Source organism: Pyxicephalus adspersus, chromosome 5, assembly GCF_032062135.1.
Source record: "Pyxicephalus adspersus chromosome 5, UCB_Pads_2.0, whole genome shotgun sequence".
Lineage (NCBI taxonomy): Eukaryota > Metazoa > Chordata > Amphibia > Anura > Pyxicephalidae > Pyxicephalus > Pyxicephalus adspersus.
Genome location: NC_092862.1, coordinates 24,297,415 through 24,314,253, shown reverse-complemented (window position 1 = coordinate 24,314,253; position 16,839 = coordinate 24,297,415). Strand labels below are relative to the sequence as shown.

General features: G+C 38.2%; 2 protein-coding genes across 2 annotated transcripts in view; both read left to right on the top strand.

Annotated features, from left to right (window-relative positions):
- Window positions 1–3,662, top strand: part of DPY19L4 (dpy-19 like 4) — a gene marked incomplete in the record, with an annotated part of 25,188 nt that extends 21,526 nt beyond the window's left edge. The window contains 3 exon segments of the mRNA XM_072410896.1: window positions 938–1,070; window positions 1,555–1,713; window positions 3,105–3,662. Of these exon segments, the coding sequence (XP_072266997.1) occupies window positions 938–1,070; window positions 1,555–1,713; window positions 3,105–3,269 (457 nt within the window).
- Window positions 3,663–10,891: 7,229 nt separating this feature from the next.
- The window catches only part of LOC140330621 (neural-cadherin-like), a 54,943-nt gene continuing 48,995 nt past the window's right edge, over window positions 10,892–16,839 (top strand). Inside the window, 1 exon segment of the mRNA XM_072410895.1 lies at window positions 10,892–11,417. Coding sequence (XP_072266996.1) covers window positions 10,982–11,417 — 436 coding nt within the window. The 5' untranslated portion in view covers window positions 10,892–10,981.

Genomic DNA, 16,839 nt, shown 5'->3' with positions numbered 1-16,839 from the left:
CCTTTTACAAACAAGAACATTCCTGTTCTTTGTGGGACACTTGTTCCCACATTGAGATTAATTAGAGGTCCCTAAGCCATTCATGTATATTTAAATATTCATATCTATACATTCTACAGGTTCAAAAGAAATTGTGAAGAATGAGCATTGTGCACCAAACATTAATTATTTAATGACTGGTATACAACACTTACTCATCAGCAGCTGTGCTGGTCTTTGTTCCATAAATAATACAGATCATCCTTCATAGAATGGAGTCAAAGCAGGAAATAATTTCTGCATGATTTTATTCAGGTATTATTATTTTTTTTTTACAGTTTTTATTTAGTGCCAACATATTACACAGCGCTGTACAATAAATAGGGGTTGCAAATGACAGACAGATACAGACAGTGACGCTGGAGAAGGAGAGCACCCTGGCCCAAAGAGCTTACAATCTAAGAGGTGGGGAAGCAGCATACAATAGGTGGGAAAATATGGAATGGTGGATAAGTATTAATAGTAAGGGTTTTAGGAGACAGAAGACAGGTAGGCAAGTTTGAAAAGATGGATTTCAAGGGCTGTTTTAAATGAGAAGAAAGTAGGAGCAAGCTCAATGGGATGTGGAAGATCATTCCAGAGAGTCGGGGCAGCTGTAGAAAAGTCTTGGAGCCGTGCGTGTGATGAGGTTATGAGTAAGGAAGTCATTAGTAGGTCATTGGAGAAGCGAAGAGAGCGGCTAGGGGGGTATTTATCTATCAGGGCAGAAAGGTAGGTGAGATAAGAACTGTGGAGGGATTTGAAGGCAAAGCACAGGAGCTTGAATTTGATTCTAAGGTGAAATGGAAGCCAATGAAGAGAACTACAAAGAGAGCCAAAGCGATTTTTCTATATGTAATGTTTAATTATCTAAATTGCTAAATTCCCCTTTAGAGCACCAGTCACTTTTTTTTTTCAGAGGTCAGGCTCCCCTGGCTGCAGTGTTTGCTGGGAGTCCTCCGCTGATGGGTGCCATAAAACTCTGTACAGGGTGGATGGTGACAAGTTTGCCTGTGTACAACGATGAAGAACTGATGAAGAGGAACGAACATGTAACGTTTACGTTTCTTTGACTATACTTTAGGTTTAGTTGACGCTCCTGCAATTATTATGTGATGCTGCAACTTTTTTTTCCTCAGGAATACCACAAATTTGCCTCTCCAGATCTTAATAAAGCCCAAAAAAAATTGTTATCAGAATAGTCCGTTTCTAGGTGTTCTAGTTGTTCCTTATAGGATTAATTCAGCAAGTCTTTTGACTGCATTGTCATAAATATACATTGTATGTATATTTTCTTTATCTTTGTAAGTTATATTGGTTTACAACATATATTTTACAACATGATATGAGTATGGTACTTGATCGATTAAATGTGTATAGGATCAAATCCTCTTTTCAGCATAGAAATAACATTCATTTTAGTTTCTTTGCTCACCACAAGAGGGAGCCAAAACAGCACCTAAGTGAATGTTGAACTAATCTGTTGGTCATTGCTCGCACAGCTCTCTTTGTATATGTAAAAATCTTGTCTTGCAGGTTTATCAGATCTATAGCATGAGGTCAGCAGAAGATATCTACAAGATCCTAACCTCATATAAAGCCAACTATGTGGTGATTGAAGAATCAATCTGTAATGAGGTAGCTGGAATGAAAGGCTGCAGAGTAAAAGATTTACTTGATATTGCAAACGATCATGTAAGTATACCCTTCTATAGTATTGAAAATTACCTCGATGTTAAAATGACACAGCCAAATGAATTTAAGTAGTGTTGTATTGATATCACTCGTATGTCGGATGTCCCAATATAATCATCCTATTATTAGCACTTTGCACCCATATCCTGTGCAAAGTGCTAACTCAGATTAACCTCCCAGGCGGTATGATTAATTTAGTATTTTTAAATGTCAAATCAGTACATATTTTCGAGATTACCAACAGGGGGGTAAAGAGCATCACAGCTTAGATAATTCATGAGGCATCTTTAAACCTGAATTGTCGGTGCTGTAAATAACTGCTTGTTAGACCATTCAGGTGTAAAATATGAATCACTAGTTTCCATTTATTTCAGAAAATGGGGCTATTCAGTGATTTAAACTGGAGACAAATATATGAGGTCAGACAGAGGTTCAGGTTTGCTCCATTTACCATGATATGGGAATACATATAATGGGCATTACCTATCCATTTAGATTGGGAAAGAATAGAGAGAGAGAAAAGCAATAATGGTTAGCCAAAATCATCCAATACTGTCAGTTCTTGCTGATATGCTTTGCTTGTTCCTTTAGTTTTGAAGAAGTTTTAGTTTGTATATCTTTTTAAGTTCTGTGGTAATTTGGCGATGTTGTGCTTTCGTCGTGAATGAACCACACACGTAACAGAAACTGGATCATAAAGGCAATTTCTAGGCATGATGACAAATGAAATCAATCGCAGTTAGTGCGAACTCAAACCTTAAAAATAGAAAACTGTTGTTAAATGTTGTAATATGTTAAGGCTATTTATAATGAGTTTCACACAATATATAATTAGTTGTATCACAAAAACTAGACGTGCTAGAGAAAAACTGAACACAGATTTATAATCTGCATCAAAATACCACAAAGCCCAGACATACATGTATATCTGACGAAGTTGACATGTTGACCTGTGTAAAAATAATCCTTCCCTGTAATTTTTTAAACACGAGACATTGAAGATCAAATTATGTCTTTGATATAGTGGTGTTCATATCTTTACTTTCCTGTTCAATATGTGTGTAGAAACTTTGCTCAGTTGGGGAAACGGACAAAGTGTAGTCACCTTTAAAATAGAAAGTACCTATGCAAGGACGTTACTAGTAAAATCACCATTTAATGAAAGTTGTAAAAAAGAATAAAAATGACTTTTGCAACATTAACATGTTGACATAATATGTTATTTTAGTGGCTGGGGTTACATCTGCTTTAAATTCTACCTGCACATGGGCCGGGCTGGCTCCCCCCCCCCCCATTACCTAATGTATTCCATTTGCATATTTATAAATGTCTTTAGGTAATACTTTGTGTACCTGCAATATTATTCTGACAGCTGTTCTTCTTTCTGACAGGTGGTGAACGAGGATGGGGATATTTATGCCTACTCAAAATATGGACGCTTCTGCCATGAAATCAAAATGAACTATTCACCATATGTGAATTACTTCACAAGAGTGTTCTGGAACAGGTCCTATTTTGTGTATAAAATCAACACACTTATATCTTTCCAGTACTGACAATCATGAGGACGTATGATATCGGTAATCACCTTCAGAGACTCTGCTGCATTGCTGTTCCTCTTCCAAAGTCCTCACGGGTGTGTGTATGTCATGGCATGGGGTCTGTTTTTTTGGCTCCATCTAATGTGCGTAGTACCTGGATATTTGTATTGTGGGCTCAGGAAGAGATATCTGGGTCTAGAGCATTCTAATGAGGAAGTGTGGATGTTTTAGCATGCATTCAGAGTTGTAAGAACCCCATGTTTTGAAATATGCAAACTGATAAATCTTTTATTTTGTTTTAATACTTGTATTGTTTAAAACAGGTTTGTTAAAAATGTTGATGTATTTTGGCTCTCCTGCGAGATTGTATCTTACCAGGTGCACCATAAAGGATTAACCAGTCAAGTACATTACATGCAGTTTTATAACATGATGCCTCCTTTGTGTTTGGAAATCCTCTGCCCCCTAACTATAGAGTCTGCCTTCTATGGCAGCATGTATGGGTAAAAATAATTACACCAGGAAAGTATAGGTGATCATAAATTATAAAACATTTTAATAGATTAGAAGCTAGATGCCATCAAATCTATGGGCAATCTATTTCAAACAAAGGCATTTTGGTCAATATTAGATCAACAGTAGCTCTCCTAGGTAACCACCAGTTAATGGGAATTCTCCCCTCTATGTACTGTAATAGGCCAGCTCTGCTAGTTGTAAACACCAGGAGGTGATTCTGACTGGTGTTTTTTGGGGACACACAGGTTACAAGAGTGGTGACCAGGTAAACAATCAATTTTAAAAAGATAATGATCCATTACATTCATCATGCAGCCATCAACTAAGTCAGTGTGTTACATTTAGTATAATAGGACAACCCCCCACCTTTAGTAAAAAAGGACAACCACACACCTATCAGTAATCAATTTTGCTATACATTCATCACAATCCCATTGCTAATGACTTTGGGTATGGTGGAAATTCTGCCTTCACCCATTCTCCCCTAGGTGAGTTGCTTAGGTCAGTCAATGGGTGCAAATACTGTCACATAAGGTCCAGGAGCTTTACACAGGGTTCAATTTATTAGTATGAAAGCAAAGAAAAGGTTGGTCCCCTTTAAGGAAGGAAGTAGAGAGGAGTTTTTTTTTTCCAAAACAAGCTGACAAAGGTTCTTTTAAGAAATACTTCACTTTTTTCCAAAGACTCCACTAGAAATACCCAAGTGACTTTTTAAGCTGCTAGCAAATCTGAGATGTTCTGATCTATACCTCCTTTCCTCTGCTAGCTCATAGATTTAAAACAATGCTGAACTCAGGGATTTCAAGGCTCAGACTGTAAGTTTTCAGAAATCTATCAGACCAAGACTCTTAAATGAAAGATCAGGAGCACAAAGAACATCTTACAAACTCATCTTTCCCATTTTACCTGTGTGTGTTCTATCAGTCATTGGCTAACTACTTCTTATATACCAGATTGTATAAAACTAAATATCACAGCTCTATCCCTAAATTCTATTTCAAATCCCTATATCCCAATATTACAGGTGTATGCATTTTCTGTAGAGCCCTAGGGCACCTACCTAATGTATTTGGTTGCCCTGCACTACTTAGTTTTATACGTTTGTTGTTCTAGGGCAGCCTTTCTCCATCTTTTCACCCCAGTGGAACCCTTGAAATAATTTTCAGGTCTTTATGAAACACTGTTAAAAAAATAAAATTATAAAAATAATAATGTGCCCACATTCCTCCCTTTACAGTGGTGTCCAGAATTCCACCCATACAGACAGCTGAAATGATTCCTGATATTATACTGATGACTTTATGTGACTATGCAGACACCATAAAATGTTAGATCAGTCAGTGACGACTCAAGGAACCCCTTGAGAACTCTGGTGGAGCCCTAGGGTTTTACCGAACCCTGTTTGGATTGGGTGGTCTAGGTTGTTGGGTACTAATTCTGTCTTGAAGTGGGGAGGGAAGTGTGGTCATCACCAGGGAACTTGCACTGAAACCTGTATTGCCGCCATTGCTGCTGGAGTGCATGTAGATACAAAGTAGCTGCAGGGAGGCTTCATGAGATTGGCACCACCGTAACATTTACAATAAATATTGCTTTATGGAAAAATAATTAAAGAGGTTATCAAATCATAAACAAATAGATCACAATGCAGTCTATGCAATTCTGTATGCATTGTGCACAAATGCTAATACATATTAATATGAAGAATCTCTGAAAGAGCTGAGTAGTTTAAGAGGGACTAGATTAGAAAACATATAAAGAAGCCTTCTGCAAAGAAAAAAGTGAATATGTACCTGTCCCTCCACCATGTAGTTTCTTTTCCTGTAGTGACCAAGGGGCTGGTATAAGAGACAACAGTGCACATGGACCATGTGTATGAAATATCAAAAATGTAGTTCCTCCCATTCAGTTCCATACAATATTCTTACCATTTAAATCTGATTTCCCAGATGCACAGTTACTTTATGAACCTGCAAAGTTATAGGTTCCTCGGCTTTCCAAATTCTGCAGTATATTGTTTTTTTAATTAATATTTTGTCTTGTCCAGTATTCAGTTCCCAATCATGTATTTTTGTTATTTTCATTCTTTTGCTGGATTTTTGGATTTATGCAAAGAAGAGTTGTGCCAGTTGTTCAACTTGTCAACCTTCAGTTTAGTGAAATCATATCAGTGAAAGATGTCTTCAGCTTCCTATGTGCACTTTGCACACATCTCTTCTCCTTAATAATGATGCCTGTAAATGTTGAAATCCATATCCAAAATGCTTTGGCAAATATTAGGTGTAGATTTGAGGCTAATAAATCTGTTTTGGTTTAGTAATAAAACTGCCATGCTATTGTATGTGCATGGACCACTAAATTCTATTTTATTTGGGTTGAGATACTGCTAATATCCTCAATATATTTAAAATATATTGAAATATAAAGAAATAAAAACAGAACTGGTCTGGTTATGCATACAAATATCTATTTGATAACAGTGTATATAACTGCCTAAAATCTGTTTTTTATTGCCTTCCTATGTACAGATGAAGTGGAAAGTGGTAACTTAGACAGTGCAACTCTGACAAACTCAAATTTATTTGCTTGAGTACTTCTATATGTTGTTAGTCACTGGGAGCTTAAAGGGGCGCTGCTCAGATAGTTTACACATGCAGTAGTCTGATAATGCTCTTTGACATCAATGAGCAAGCAAATACAACTTGAGACCCCAGTGGAAAGTGATCCAATTCTACATATTCTTTGGGGAAAAAATAAATCACAAAATTCACTGGAAAGAATTACAAATAAAAACTGTGATTTTTTAAATGGAAAAAATACAGCAGACTGCCACTGCTGACTCATTTTTAATAATGATGGTAAATATTCGGGTTAGCTTAACAGCCAGTCAGCTGAGTATTTCTGTTGTCCATGGGTTGTCCATTTGCTCTTCACTCTACCTCTTACATTGTCTGGTTTTCTAGAGTTCTTTTTCCAAAGGGGTTCTACCTTTTAGGCTCCCAGGTGGAAAGCCCTCCGATCCTTATGCATATAGGGGTTATTCTCCTTATTTCCCTTTCCTTTTATCTGTAGCTACTCATAGTCTCCAGTAGCACATATAGCCTATTGCCTTTTTACCTTCACATATCCCAAATCACTGTAGTATTATTTAAACTATCCCATTGCCTAGACACAAAGCAGTTACCATTGGGCCAATCATTTCCAAAAAGACTAATGTGGCATGTTCTCTAATTTACTAGTAACTATTACATAAAAAAACAACCTTTTTCTCACTCACAAGTCAACCTATTGCAGGGGCAGAAGAACAACCGCTGTTGGACCTGATGATTTAACTGGTTGGTTATTCCAAATAAAAGCTCAGGTCACAGATTTATGAAGTTGCTTAGTTTCCTGCATATTCTTTACTGTCCAGTCATGCAAAATTGATGCCTTCACTGTGTGAAGCGACAGGTGCACTTTAAAACAAGATGCATAAGCTCCCTCAAATGAATATTGGGAAGTGTGCTGATGATGTGCAAAGTACAGGAACTATTAACAACCAGGCAGGAACAGCCTTGTAAGTGATCTGTGGGATAAAAGTAATCCACATCACTTCTCTTCCCCTTGCTTTCCTGTATAAGCCCAGCAAACCATTGGATTTCTGCACTGAGAAGATTTTTCTGTTCGGTGTTATGTTCTTCTATGTATTATGATGAATTGAATCTTTCTGCCTTGTTACAAGCACTGAATCATTGTAATAAGGCGTCTCCATTGGGTCATATCAGTCGTATTGTTTTTTTGTGTGTGTGGTTTTCCATGTTGTATGTGTGGATGGCCGTTGTATGTTTATAACAAGTGTACTTATTGTATTTTGGTCTGTAAGCCAAAGTTCACTGCCAAAGTGAAGCTAGAATCCTGTATGTTACGCAGTTCAAAGAGGAGTATCGTGGGAAATGCTGCTGGTGATAAAGTTTATGTCTTAGAATTTTGCTTTTCTGAATTTTTAAAATCTGTAGAAGTAATGTCAATAAAACAGACTTTGCTGTACAATAAATAGGGGTTGCAAATGACAGACAGATACAAACATTGACACAGAAGGAGGAGGACCCTGCCTAGAAGAGCTTACAATGGGTTCTACAGAAAACTCATTCTCATCAAGATAAAACTGACACTTTTTAATTTACTTTTACATTTACAGTGGATTCAGAAAGTATTCAGACCCCCTTCACTTTTTATTTCAATTTTGTTATGTTGCAGCCTAATGCTACAATTGTTTAAACTCAGTTTTTCCTCATTATTTAGACTCTGTACCCCATAATGACAAAGTGAAAACAGAATTTTAGACAATTTTGTAATTGAATTAAAAAGGAAAAAAAAAGACTGAAATATCACATTCACCTGAGTATTCAGTTCTGTAATTTCTGTCAAAGGTGCTTCAATCAAGTACAAAATAAAGGATCTTAACACTTATGTAAATGTGATATTTCAGTTTCTTCTTTTTAATAAATGTACTAAATTGTCTAAAGCTTTGTTTTCAGTTTATGGGTACTGAGTAAATACACAGCCCTGTACAAAGTCCATAGTCATGTCACTATCTATCCCTCAAAGGATCTCACAATCTAATGTCCCTACCATAGTCATATGCCATTAATACAGTCCAAGGTCAATTTTGGATGGAAGCCAATTAACCTAACCTCATTTTTTCATCTAGCATCTTGAGCAGATTTTTATGAATCAGAAAAAGAGGAGGTTGGAATAGTTTTTTTTGAATTACAGCCTCTTCTCAACCTTGTGCTTTAGGGGTAATCAACCAACATTCAGAAAAACTATTGCATCATAAAAAGTCAAGGTGAACATATGGCGCTAAATTCTACAGTTGATACTAAATCAATGCCGGTGCTTTTACCTGGATGCATTTAAATATACATATGATTTTTTTTTTAACTATCACATAGTTCCATTTAATGAAGTTTATCTTTATTTTATGATACTCGATGTCCAGAGCACTGTGGATTCTGTAAGAAGAAATCACAGCAAATTATAGACATAGGACAGAGCCATCCTGCAGCCACTGATATTCTCCTGTTAGAAGTGACACGGTGACTGGGCCCCGGTTTATCATCAGATCTCGGTTCCCATGTGCCTATTCTTGCTTCTATTTCACTAATATGTCCTGTAATGTGTCCTTATCATTTCTGCCTTCCTGACATTACTAAACTTCATAATCCTATTTGTCAGCAATGGGCTGTTTGCATTCCTTATAATAAGCTTATTTTTGGTAACTGAGAATTTAATTTCTCTTTGATAAGAAATATTGAGTTCCTGCTAATGGAAGAGAATTGAGCAGTGGGTTATTATGTACATTGTATACAGGCAGATCTCTAGAAGAATAGACCGCTATTATCTGTTATTAGTAACTCATTGTCCTGGAATTCAGCACTGCACATCAGTAAGCCATGTGAACTGTTGGAGGAACTGTTATATAGTGTTTACCAATGTACACACATGATCATAATTGTTCGAAATCTAACGTGTACTGTAAACCCTAAACGTCATTCATTAATACATCCTGGTAATCAATGAACAACAGAGTGCTATGACTGCTATATTTTCCTATAGAGGGGGACACAGCGGGGTGCCCCTTGTTCATCCCCCGCCCCTCTCTATAGAATGGTGCTGTGTTGACTTCATTAACTTTTCACTGGAAATGATTAATCATTAGTGTATAGCATACTGCGATTTATAAACGTGGGCTCATTTGCCGATTTTCCTGTATGCTGGACATATGTCGTCATTCATTGGAAATATTATTCATTTATTTATAGAAACAGATCACTTAAAACAAATAATTGCATTGGTATTGCATCTATTTAAAGCAGTTTATGAAAGTGCATGTGTGCTGGCTTAGTAGCTAATGCTTTATTTTGCAGATCTGGCATGTGGGTTTAAATCTTACCATTATCTGCATGGAGTTTGTAAGCCTTCCCCTTGCTAGTGTCTGTTTTCTACACAATCCAAATACTTGTGATATGTGGAAAGCTCAAAGAGAAAGATGCCCCCACCAATGTTATCGGTATAGAATGTATAAAGAATACAGCAGTGTCTTTTCTCTAACTCAAACCTGCAGATTGCAGATTACACATCAATGATCAATGGTAGCAATACCAGTAAATTCCATGTCCGTGTATTTGCATGCAGCACACCTGACCAGCTTATCGCAGCAAAAAGTTTGGAAAAATAGTATTTGGAAAATGCATTACATACATTAAACACTTATTTTGGTAAAGATGGGGCAAAGAATACCCAATCACCTGCAAGGAAATGTAAAAAGCATGATTATAGCTTGAATATGATTGGTTGGTTGAAATCAGCAGCGCTTCACATTATTCATATATCTTGCAGAATAAGAATGAACTTTCCCAAGTGAACAGATTAAACTCCTTTAGTAAATGACCACCCCCCCTTCCCGTGCAGCTGCTTCTGTCTGCAGATTTTCATATGTGTAATTTATTCCTGCTATTTCATACAGATACAAGGCAGATTTGTGGTTTCTAGGTATGTAAGTTTGCATTTTCCCTGTGTTGTTTTATTGATTGAAGCCTGAAGCTGTGTACTTGTCCTTTAGAATGTAATGAATGGGGGAGCAATAAAGCCAGCTTCTGATTGGTTGCCCTAGGCAGTCTTATTATTGCCTTGTTATATGCCCTCTATATATTGATATGAGTCAGGAAAGTAGGGGGTGTAGAGAATGGAATTGCATCTGATTGGTACCCTGCAGGATGGCATTGCATATGGTCAGTCATCCTGGCAGCTCCATTCCTTGCCAGGGCTGTGTTTGCAGGGTGGGCGTGTCCTCAACAGGTGGGCGTGTCCTCAGATCCCCATGTGCGCTCTGGGAGCGCTGCTAGCAGTCATCTGCTGGAGCTTCATCAGGATCCATCCCAGCAAACTCCCTGACTGTCCTGTGCCTGGGAGAGATGCTGCACCCAGGGAATAATGTTATATGCAGTGCTGCCCTCATCATGATGATTGGCATGCTATGCCAGGCTGAACCTCCTTCTCAACAAGATCTAGGAGCCCTCATCTGCCCCCCTGATGGGGCATTGCCTGGTGCTGATCAGATCTTGCCTGGTGCTGATCAGATCTACCCCCCTGATGGGGCATTGCTTGGTGCTGATAAGAGCAATAAGAGGGGCAAAAGGCAGACAGCACTACATGACATCTCTCCATCGATGCAGGGTGGTGCCACGACTCCTAATCCAACAGCACGCACCCAATCCTCTCTTGCCCCTATTATTGCCCCTGTCCCTACTTCTTTACTACTGGCCACTGCACCCCCTACTGCCCCATCCAGACCCATCAGTGATGCCAGATCAATTCCTTCCCTACATTCCATTCCCCCACTCACTGACCGATACAGATCGACCAGATCAATTCTGCCCCTATCCATGTCTTCATCCTACACTGTGCGGGTACCGGCAGGGGGCGCCCTCGGGGAGACAATCTTCACTGTCCCGGACAGGAGGTATCGGGGTAAATGGTTTGAGATCAGCTGGCCCTCCGAGCCCCCGGTGAGGATAGAGAGCGGATCGGGGAGGCTTTACCTGGCCCAGAGGCTGCAGGGAGGACAGACAGAAATCCAAGTGAAAGTGCACAACCTGGAGCAAGGTAAGAGGACCTGTCTATGGCACCTGGGTCAGATCTGATCCTGACAACAATTCTGCATGCCATGCTATAATATTATCATCCTGATCACATGCAGGGTCCAAAGTGTGTTGGATGAAATCAGTGAAGATCCAAAATGATTATTGTAGAATTGATCGCTTTAATTGTTCCTGATTGAAATAAAAATCAGTAATAAAATATATTATATGATTGTATTAGAATACCAGAAAGATCTTTCATCAGATTGATACGCGAGTGTGTGATCAGCAGTGGGCTCACCATTGGGAGACTGTAATGTCCAATGGAGGATAATTCCCATAAATTCACATTGTTATACACTAATATTACACAATACAATCTATTGCTGATCTATGTGTTGGAACATTTATGAAGTCTATTTATAAAGCAGTGAATCTGACATTCACTGAATAGTTGCCTGGTGGCGAATTAACTACTACTACTACTAAAGGTTCTCCACCAGGAAGTGTTTCAGTGAATGTCAGATTCACTGCTTCATAAGTAGACCCATTGGAGTTGGTTTAGCAGACATCAGTTGTTCTGTAGATTCATTTTCCAGCCCGATTGGAACAATCATGTCATGTCTGGGGGGTTCTGTATGCGAGCTGCTGACATGGAAATCATTTATCAATGTTACCCGATATAGATCAGTCGAACAAAAATCTTCCTATACGCCTTCTGCCTATATTCCTTCATATATTATAAAGTCATTTTTGAGCTGAGGATCTTTTTGTATTAGGGACACACATTTTTTTTACTTTGGATAAAATGGTCAGATCTGGAATAAACTGTATTTATAACCGACCGTTAACAACTGATTTTCCACACCTGTAATGCAATGACATGTGGGTGAATCTTGATGAAAAGATTCTGTGCTGTGATGTCATTTTGTACTTTTTTATCATTAATAATAATTAGTGATTATATAGCGCCAACATATTATTTTACTTCTGCACAACAAACACAGAATATTACAATGTGACATCACATCAGTAATCATAGCTGAATATTGTACACATATGTGCAGTGTTTTGCAGTTTCTGAACAATCAATTTACTGATCAGAAAAACTGGCATCAGATTTGCTCATTTGTATCAGACCTAAAGCTGAACCCCGGCCAAAAACCAAAAGCTTTGCCAGCTGGTGCTGTAAGGGTAAAATGCTCATTAAGATCTGGGGATGTAAAGATACATAAAGATACAATATCTGTATGATAATTCTATTACAAATACAAGGAAGACCATAATTCTATTACAAATCAGCCTTTTCTCCACCAGGGTGCAAAGATTAGAGCTATCTCCCCTACTATTGTGTGTTACTTCCCCCACCTCCTAGATTGTAAGCTCTTCGGGGCAGGATCCTCTCCTCCTCCTGGGTCACTGTATGTATCTGACTGTCATTTGCAACCCCTATTTAATGTACAGCGCTGCGTAATATGTTGGCGCTATAAATCCTGTCTAATAATATTAATAATGCTCAGACTAATGGTTTTGCAAGGAGCTTTACAGCCCGAAATTGTATCCACAAAACAGATAACAGGACGGAATAGGTTTGCTCTTTATCCTTGTGCCATGACAGGTGAAAAGGGAGGTGGCAGCATTGCTGGTAATTTATTTGGAAGGGCAGGATGAGAAAACTGCTATTCCCAACTATTCATTAATCTCAGCAAGGGGTCCGCTGGTATCAGACTGATGGGGTTCTTCCTTCAGGTGCCATCTAAGTGGTTATAAGCCGCTGGTCACATTCACATTGGTGGCAATTTGTACAATATAACAATTTAACAATTTGCAAGTGCCATCTACTAATTCTCTGTTTTCAGAAGATAAATAATATATGCTGTGTAAACATGCAAAGGTTTTAAAAGGAGTGTCATTTAAATGTATTCTCCTTTGTCAGCGTTCTCTCTTCTCTTACCCCGTCCTGTCTATGAGTGCTCTGATGTATCTGACCCAAACTCTAATGACTGGGTATTGACAGCCATTGTGCCCTCGGGGTGGGTTTGTCCATAGAAAACACTGGTCAAGGTTATTAGATTTGTGATCCATTCTGTGATGTGAGTGTATAGGACGCGTGTATTGTGCTCTCCTAATATAAAATACAAAGGCTCAGTTTACTAAACCAGGATAAGGATCGTTATCTTCAGAAAAAGAAAAAAGTTTCAGCAATCAGATTTGAAAATTACAATCACATGGCTAATATAATGATCTTTATCCTGATAGTCTAGTGATTGAACTAGCTGTGGTCGCCAACCAGTGGTCCCTGGTCCCCGAGAAATAATAAAACTAAAATAATCTAATAAATTCTTGCACTAAATGCACGAACTGTACTAGAGACAGAAAAACAAGGGAGGCGAGTCTTGTTTCGACCATTACAACAGTCATCCCGATCTGCGAATACAGATTCTCATCCAATTGTTTTATTTTATTTATGTCTCCGATGCTGTTTTAGGTAGGAATGACCTTACTGTGTATTTTCTTTACTGTCATATTTATTGGCACAAAATGGTTTGACTTTGATAATTATCATTTCTTGTTTGGTCTTAGATTCAAATGAAATAAATCCATAATGAGTGAGAAAAAGCAAACAAATATTTTGCATTTCTTTAGTAACACCAAAAATAATGCAACTAATGATAATAGTAACAATAGAAATACTTCACTTAACTGTGAGCTGATCAATGAATCAGAACCTCCACAGTCCTTGTCAGCACCATTAGGAAGATCATTATTTTACAAATGTATTTATCATTTAAAAAAAAATCAAATTTATGGTCAGTGGGATTTAAAATTATGAATTTAGTGGTCCATGAGGTCGGAAAGGTTGGTGACCCCTGACTTAAAGGACAGATCGTGCATATTATTGTATGTACATATGCGTTGTTAAAGCACTCCAAAACAAGTCTGTATTAAACTCTGTATATGGATCCATTGTGGAGAGAATGAAAGCAGGACTGCTGAATAACTCTTTAAAAGATCAAACAAGAAAGTTGCTTTTTTCGCAATAGTCACTTTCAGCTCCCTGCAGTACTTCTATTCCCCCACCAGATGTCCTCAGTTTTATAGCTAGTATTATTCAACATATTTTCTCTGAGCCCAACTCATCCTGGACCTACCCCAGCCTGTGATTGGATAATGAGAGCAAAAGCAGAATATTAATAAGCTTGCTTCTCTGTAACTCTTCTCATTCCTCCTATCAGCATGTTTCCTGTTGGCACATGATAAGATTCACTTGTATTGCGACCTCTTCCCAAATATCAGCCCTATTCTACATAGACTGCAAGAAGTTTACATTAGGTCATATTCATTTACCTGTACTGCTGCAATTAAAAAAAATTGAAACTGTTTCTCTTCCCTTATTATTTTATATTGTAACCAAATCCAGATAATTTACCAGTCTTCTATTATAAACAACCAACAGGTGCTTCTAAAATTTACCATACTCCTTACAATTTCTGTACATTCAACTTTAAATTTAGTATATCTGCCCAATGCACTATACACTCCATCTGTATCTGTGCTACATAGCTGCCACCAGCTGGATTCTTAGATTGCAAAGATTTCAGGCAGCATGATGCTACAATTGTGGTATACATTTGATCACATTGGAAACGGCTTCACACACTGCAATCATTGCATTTTCTATAATGCATCAGGATTCTTTGCATCAATTCCAGCATGGCAATGGTATTGAAATAAAGCAGATCAAAGCTAAAGCATCCACAGGGATTTCCCTATTGTTTTCCATGGAAAGCTTTGTCAGTGTGTTTCGGACACCTGTGTTTGAAGCACGTCAGAATAAGTGGAGACTAAGCCTAGTTGTCAGTCTTTGATGTGATCTCTGAGAATTAATAACTTCACATTAAAAGGAGCTTGAGAGGTCACAGAAGGTTGCATTACTGCTTGTTAATATTAGGTAAATAGTCTCATGTCTGTGGTTAAATAATAATAATAGTCTGGACACAAAAAAACTTTATATAAACAATAGTATGTATGTTAGAGCGGAACATACTGCTAAGACATAAAATAATTGTGAGTAGACGGGTTCATTGTTGCGGAAAAGGGCAGGCGATGTCACTTTCTGCCTGCTTACAATCTTTTATTTAATGTACACTGAGCAGCACAGTGTATAATAATGATCCCAAAAAAAACCAGGACCTGGCCATGGCAGCATGGCAAAAGATGCAAACCAGTGAGAGGAAAGTGCAAATAAAACTTTGCCATCAGGTGTATTTTTTTGCAGAAGTGATATGGCCTGTCTGTTCTGCAATTACCAACCTCCCTGCTTGCAATTTTTTACTAGTTACGATTATCTCTGCTTTAATAGAAGAAGATCAGAAAGTTGAAAACGCCTGCAAATTTTAAAGGGTCCTTTAACTCAGAAAACAAAAATTCACCAGCAGGTAGTACTAAATGTCTAAGACCCTGACTCCTGGAGGCTTTTTTTAAGCTCTACACTGAATGGCAGAGATAGAGCCAGCCACCAGAGACGATGGCCCTGATTTATTAAAGCTCTCCAAGGCTGGAGAGGATACACTTTCATCAGTAAAGCTGGGTGATCCAGCAAACATGGAATAGATTTCCTAAAAGTCATTAGCTATTTGTAAGCAAATGTTTTTAATTCTATACCAGATCCATTCCAAGTGTGCTGGATCACCCAGCTTCACTGATGAAAGTGTATCATCTCCAGCCTTGGAGAGCTTTAATAAATCAGGCCCAATGTAACTGGAAAGGATTGCTGTATTTAATGAAGTCCACTGTGGAGCCTGTGCCTAGGATTGGGCCTTCCAAGGACGCAGAGGTGAAAGGTCCTGGAGCTGTCATCGCTGCAGGAAGACTGTACAAAAGTATATGCCATACTCACCATAGTTTTAGGTAGCTATAATTGAATAAAAAACATACAATAGATAATGCATGCAATGACATGCATTCATTATCTGTTTGCTGAAATGCAATAGTAGACAGTTGCAGTGCAGTTGCTGTTCTCCCACCATGTCACGAATGATCATGGGTCATCTTCTGTCCTTCAGGACTACAAACCACTTTGGAACCATTATGGTTGGTATGTGGAATATGGTTGGTTTATATTTAAGCCTATGGAAGCAGTTCTGTGGCTGGCTGCTTTTGCATGCTGTATGTTCCTAACTTGCACATCTATATGGACATCTCATTTTTAAACCATGGCCATTGATATAGAGTTGCTTCCCTCCACCTTGTTGCAAAAATAGCTCTCACTCTTCTGTGTGTTTTCCACAAGTATTTAAAGTATGCATGTGGAGATTTGTATCCATTCAGCCAAAGGAACATTTGTAAGGAGTAGCTACACATTATTAGGAAGCCAGGGGCCACTGAGCTCACCAAGCTCTGCCTACCACGTTTCCCACGAAAACAAGACAGTGTCTTATATTAAT